The sequence below is a fragment of the Strongylocentrotus purpuratus genome, unplaced genomic scaffold (assembly GCF_000002235.5).
Source record: "Strongylocentrotus purpuratus isolate Spur 01 unplaced genomic scaffold, Spur_5.0 spur5_contig_835, whole genome shotgun sequence".
NCBI classification, from domain to species: domain Eukaryota; kingdom Metazoa; phylum Echinodermata; class Echinoidea; order Camarodonta; family Strongylocentrotidae; genus Strongylocentrotus; species Strongylocentrotus purpuratus.
Genome location: NW_022145541.1, coordinates 107,064 through 113,342, shown reverse-complemented (window position 1 = coordinate 113,342; position 6,279 = coordinate 107,064). Strand labels below are relative to the sequence as shown.

General features: G+C 39.3%; 1 protein-coding gene across 1 annotated transcript; it reads right to left on the bottom strand.

Annotated features, from left to right (window-relative positions):
* Positions 1–1,348: 1,348 nt before the first annotated feature.
* LOC105446764 (late secretory pathway protein AVL9-like) lies at positions 1,349–4,340 on the bottom strand. Its single transcript, XM_030984983.1, has 5 exons — positions 4,241–4,340; positions 3,431–3,604; positions 2,759–3,085; positions 2,007–2,209; positions 1,349–1,538 (listed from the first exon to the last, which is right to left on the bottom strand). The coding sequence occupies exons 1-5, from the start codon at positions 4,328–4,330 to the stop codon at positions 1,349–1,351; spliced, it is 984 nt and encodes a 327-aa protein (XP_030840843.1). The 5' UTR covers positions 4,331–4,340.
* Positions 4,341–6,279: the final 1,939 nt, after the last annotated feature.

Below are 6,279 nucleotides of genomic sequence, written 5' to 3'. Positions count from 1 at the left end.
CTCCTTCCCTCTCACTCTCTCTCTCTCTCTTCTTTTCACATTCTCCCCCCCTCCTCCCCTCCCTCCATGATTCAATGGACAGAGGGGCGGGGTCGTACCCTCTCTAGCCCAACCATTCTCTGTTAAGACGTCATTTTTGCTGATCACTGTGAATGCACTTTCAAATACATTGGTGGCCCACAAGATATCTTCTTCAAGTTCCACCGTGACATCATCGTCCCAGCTCGGAGGCTATACGAAATAAGGAAAAAAAAAAAATCAAAAATATTTAATGCAAATATGATCACAAAGACTTTCAAAAATCAATTTAAAGACAGTTTCAATGTCCTATTGTTTATCTCGTAAAAAATGTACAGATTCCATAATATATCATTGTAATGTTTGCTCATTCGATAGGTTATGGAAAAGGCTACTGAAATTGCTTTTGCATGATTTTTCGAAGAAATAAAAGAGGTTACTCTTCGTGATTAGAGATGTGCTGCATCATTATATTTAGATCAACAATTGTCGGGACACCCTAAGTTTCATTTTTTGGGGGGCGGGTGTCTTTAGGGGGCTTGGGACTCTTGCAATCTCTTTCTACATATGCCGCTCTTAAATCAATTTGTTATTAATGTTGGATTTTTTTAGAGCTCCCTCTAAAACCGTTGTACATGTATACCTTGCCATGTGTCAGAGTGATCTCTACGCCGGTTTGTGATGAAATCTCACTCGCGACTGCATCGAGAGTTGTAGATGTTGCACAGCGAACCATTCTATGTATGACAAATGTTAAAAACGAAAACAACAACAAAATTATATGAATCAGAGTTGTTTCCTTCGACAGGTCATATTATGGTTTGATATTTGAAAGAAAGAGTACTGTTTTACTTTAAAAATGAATGGGTCTAGCTGATTTTGATTTAAAAAAAAACACAAAACAAACCCACAAACAATCAAACACAAACTTTTAGGGGAGAACTCGATTCGATCTTTTTCTTCCACCGACTGTTATTTGGGCTTCGATGATACTGCTCGCATTCAATTCTCCAATAAATAGAGAATAAAACTATATAGTTTGTGCATATTGAAACATATTCAAACATAGTTGTACCTTTGAACAGGGGGTTGGGCAACCGCTTCATTCAAAATGACAGAAAAAAATTACGGGGCCCTTCATTTATATTAGTCATGAGACATGACAAGTCTTCAGGCTCGCACAAAAATATTTTTTTCAATTATGAAATCCTTGTCTGTGTCATTCTCGCTGTTGAATTTTCTTGATTTGCGGACATTGGGGTTGAGATTTTCGCTGAGTTTGACATAACTCTGAGCCCCCCATTCAAAATACTAAATCGTGACCATGAACTTACGTCAGATGTTCGAGTTGACCATGACGCCTCGCACTGCGGAGTATCGATCCCGCATTCTCATCTCCTATAGTGATATCGCTAATTGATAGTCTGCGCAGGTTGGTGGAATCTTCCAGCGCTCTACACAGCCAGAGAGGATGATCCAAAGATACTTGCATAGGCGGCTCAGCGGGCAGGAGTGGATCTCTAATAAAAAAAAAAACATCATCATATGAATCAGATTAGGGATGCTAATAAAGTATTAATAAACCTTCACAAACATGTGCAATGGCTCAGTGGTCAGAGCGATATCGATGATCCAATTGGAATAGTAACATGGGTTCAAATCTCAGTGCGCTAGCCCTTGTGTAGAAAGGCAGACCCAGCGGTGTCAAAAGGGGAGGGGGGGGGGGGTGTTTGAGAATAGCACGAAATGTTAAGATTTTTGAAATAATGTACAACAGTTATGTCACTTGTATAAACATCCATGTTAATTTTTTTATTTAAATTTGTTATTACTAGTACTGTCCTTTGTGGGAGTTCAGCTATTAAACTGTTATTATATATAGCGCTGTTTAGGGTGAAGGGAGTACTTGACATTACAACCTAACAAACAACCAAACAAGCGCATACAATCACAATAAAAATAAACATATTAAATGGACGTAGGCCTACATGTACGCCTTGAGCGAAAGGTGTTTTGTCTTGGGGAACTCCTTGATGATCTCGACATGCTCTTGAGTGATTTCCTCATGGGTGAACTCTAGATGAAGTCTTTGAACATGAGGACACATGGTATGGATACCACTCGCTAGCACAGAGGGTATAGACTCGTCATCTAAGGCTAGAACCTCCAACTTGCTTGTTAGAGATCCTTCCTATATAGTAAACAGAAGTGAATTATATACATATTAGCAGTTACTTGGGCATGGTCATGATGATTAAGAGGAAGGTTGAGCACTAAGTTGGGCAGAACCACCTTGAGCGATCGTCACCCCGCCCAAAAACTTGTCGACAACGACATCTTCGAGGGAAATGCCGGCGCCAGCTTCCCGCCTCGCTCAGTACAACAAGAAGTTGGGGTATAGTTAAAACTAGTTAGAAGTTAGAAGTAGGGTAGGTTATAATATATATTTTCCCTTTATATCTGATTTTTGATGTGCAATAATCTGACTACCACTTCTGGTTTTCTACCATAATATACTCTTTACAAAAAGTGCAGTGCCTACACCGGGGCAGAGGAGGGGGGGGGGGGGAGTAGAATTATAATAATTATGTTGAGGGCCCTTAGAATATCAGTTTTTTAACTGAAGATGCAACCCTGATAAAATAAGAATCGAAAAATGAATATTAAATAGATAAATAGAATATTCTATGTCTGTGGTGTTAACTCAAAATCTAACAAAATGCATCCAGAGACAACTCACCAAATCCAAGGCCGTCATAGTAGAGCAACATTCTTCGCCTTGAGTGACACCAGCGTCACTCATGCCCTCGTCACCACCACCGTCTCCATCGTCATCTTTATCGTCATCATCGACATCAACATCGATACTTTCACCGTCGTCGTTATTATCATCATCGCCATTATCATCATCGTGGTCATCGTTATCGTCGTCGTCATCGTCGTCGTCATTGCTGCCGACTATGACTCCCATCATCCTGAGCTCACGCATGGTTTCAAGGGAGAGGATAGTCCGTATTGCTTGTAGTGTGACCTTGATCTCAAACAATATGAAGGTACTGATCCTCACCTATTAAATAAAAACAACAAAACACAATAATCTTAAAAATGAAAGCAGAAAATGATCACAAAGTAAACGTTACTTGCAACAGTTTAAACGGTAAGATCCAATACACCAGTATGTGGCATGTAATCATTCGATTTGTAAACGTTAAGTAATTAATTGGTAAAGCAATTTAATATTGGTGGTGGAAGGACGATTGTATAACCCATAACTGGTAAGTATTATCAGAATTTCAATCTCTTGATGAATTTATTTTCATCTCTTGTTTTCGTTCTTTTAACTTGCGGTAACATCGAATATTCAATTCAGTCGGATCCAGATTGTACAAAAATGACGAATTTATTCAATTACCTTTCCAAGGAGGGATGAGATGGTCAATGCAAAGCTGTACTCCTCTCCTAGGTTGCTATGGTTACTATCCAGTCTGAGAGTTTGAAGGCAGGGTAGAGAGGAGACAACCTTAGCTAGGCACTGTGACGCGAGAGGACTTATATCTCCCATATCCTGTACCCATAGCTTCTCAATCTAAAAACATTAATAAACGAGAAAAAAAACAACGAGAAAGATATTGATGGCTAAGCCTCTATCACCATGAATGCAGTTCTCAGACCCGTTGATATAACGAAAAATAATTCCATAAAAAGCGAGGTTTTTTGTTGTGTAATTTAGGAGTGCCTACTGGGTTTAAAAAGGGATTGGGGGGGGGGGGGGAGATTCCAAGCTGGTACACCCAAAATCTGCAACTGGCGACATGTACAACAAGAAGCAATAACTTTACCTTATGCGATGTTGAGCCAAGAGGGCGACTGATTTCATCATATGCTCAACAACATTAGGGCGTCCATACAAATGCTATATTTTTTCTCTGGGTATTTGTACAAAATTTAAGAAAGCTTCCCCTTTCTTCATTCTTCTTCTACCAAGTTGTTCTCCTCCTTTGTTCGTAAGGTAATGTAAACATTGACGTTGATATACATCAGATATACCGGTTCAGAAGAATTTGAAAAAATTATGCCTTTCTGATCATTTCCTTGTTATTTGCGGCCAAACATTAACAAATCCTTTATGATATTGCCCTCGGCGACAATTATGAGGACTTGATTATTCTATTATGTTCTGGATTTTAAAAAAAAACATGAAACAGAAATAAGGTAACCTAACCTTGGAAGATGGTGCAGTTTGAGCAAAGGTTGAGTAGAATGTCTCATCAAGGGAACTAGGCTGCAGGAGCAATGTATGTAACCCTGACATCGATGAGAAACCCAATGAGAAGTTGATTGTTAAGCTTTCACTCAGCTTGATCTCTTCTCCTGGAAATATACACAGCTTTCCGATCTGTATCAAAAGTAAGTAGAGATTGAAGGGAGTGTAGCATGGCAAATACTGGTTAACGCCATCTACGACTTCTTTTGGACAACTGCACGTAAACGAATGGACTTGATTAATGACGGTCAGCACGCGCTAGCGTTCGTGAAATAGACCAAAGTTCTCCTCACGCTTCGGTTTGTCGTATGTTGCACGCACGTGAATACTGCGATAGCGTCGTCCGTAGTCGTATTATACCCGATTGGCCCCGAGTCATGCTATACCCCCTTTAATATTTCAACCCAAGGTACATTGGTACATTGTCTTGTTGAACCATTATCAGAAAATTAAATAATAATGAAAAAAGCTTTTCCCCAACTTCTTGGTAAACTTGGTAAAGAACACCGATAGCTTGTTGTGCAGATGTGGTATCCGACAATGATGGGTGGTCGTGCAATACGATGCATTTTATATGTACATGTACATTTCATATCATGGTGGTTGTGAGATATTAAAGAAGAAGAAGAAGAAGAAGAACAACAACAAAAAGAAGAAGAAGAAGAACAAAAACAAAAAATAATTTAGGTCAACAATGCATTATTTCACAAGTACGGGAGTTTTCTGTAGACAATATTTTAGATGATCAGATACAATCTCCTTACCTTCGAATGAGAAGACTGCTCGGCCATCGTGGTGTAGAATTCTTCTCCCAGCTTCACTCCAGTCATGCATAGCTCCTTTAGTTTCGGCATCGAGAAGAGGGCTTTCGCAAGGTGTTCGGACGCAGTTTGGCTGATGTCATCGTCCAGATGGAAGACCTTCTCGATCTGCGCGATGGGGATAAGATGGAAAACATCTGTTATTATACTCAATTGATGAATAAGAAGCGGTTCAGCTGAAAGTAGAAGGTTAAATTTGCTCCTGATATTAAAAGCTTATTACTTGACTGGATTTGATTGGATTTGATTGGAATTCATTTTCAGATGTAAAAAAGGAAATAATAATGTAACAGCAGGCACAAATGACACACGACGAAGTCATTTAGAATTTTATGTGGTATTTATTTTGAGGATGGATCAACCTCCTCTTGAGCTCTCGAGGAGAGACTCCTACGAAGACACCGAGACTATTAAGACCAACTAGCTAGTGCACCATCTCCAACTAAATGCCATCTCCAACCAAATGATGAAGTAAGAACTCATATATGCTGCAGAAATACAGTTCTACTCAGAGTTAGCTTCTCTGTCAACTCAAACCTCCTAATTCATGAGTGGATGCATGGTCTATGCTCATCCCTCTCAACCTGTGATGTGGCAAGAAATCCTTTCTCTGTATAGTACCCTATACCCTCTCTGACCCAAGGTCAAAGTGCACTTCCCCTGTGATGTGGCAAAAAATCTATTCTTCTCTCCAAGTCACCCCATACCCTCTCTGACTTAAGGTCAAAGTAAACTTCCCCTTTTTGGGACCACCTCAGAAGTACACTTAAAGGGATCTCCTTATTCAGAGACATGGATCCCTTCATTCAGGGACCTCCTCAACAAATAGAATTAAGAAACATTTCGACCTGTCACATTCTCCCATGTTAAATAGTTGCTGTCTCAGCAAAAAATATTAAGAAACATTTCAACCTGTCACAATAACATGATTGAATCATAAGAAACAATATGGATGGATAGCCATTCTCATCAATTTTGTGCCATTAAAACAGAGCTGTTCTACAGACGGGTCCAAATAAAAATGAACAAAATCATTACCCAATGAACCTGTGATATATACTACAACTTGCAAAGTATTATTTACCCCCAGTAACATGGGAGAAACATACAAGAATTAATCGCTCATTGGCCAGGGATGATTTGAAGTTATAAATTATAAATTGGAGCTTAAATAGA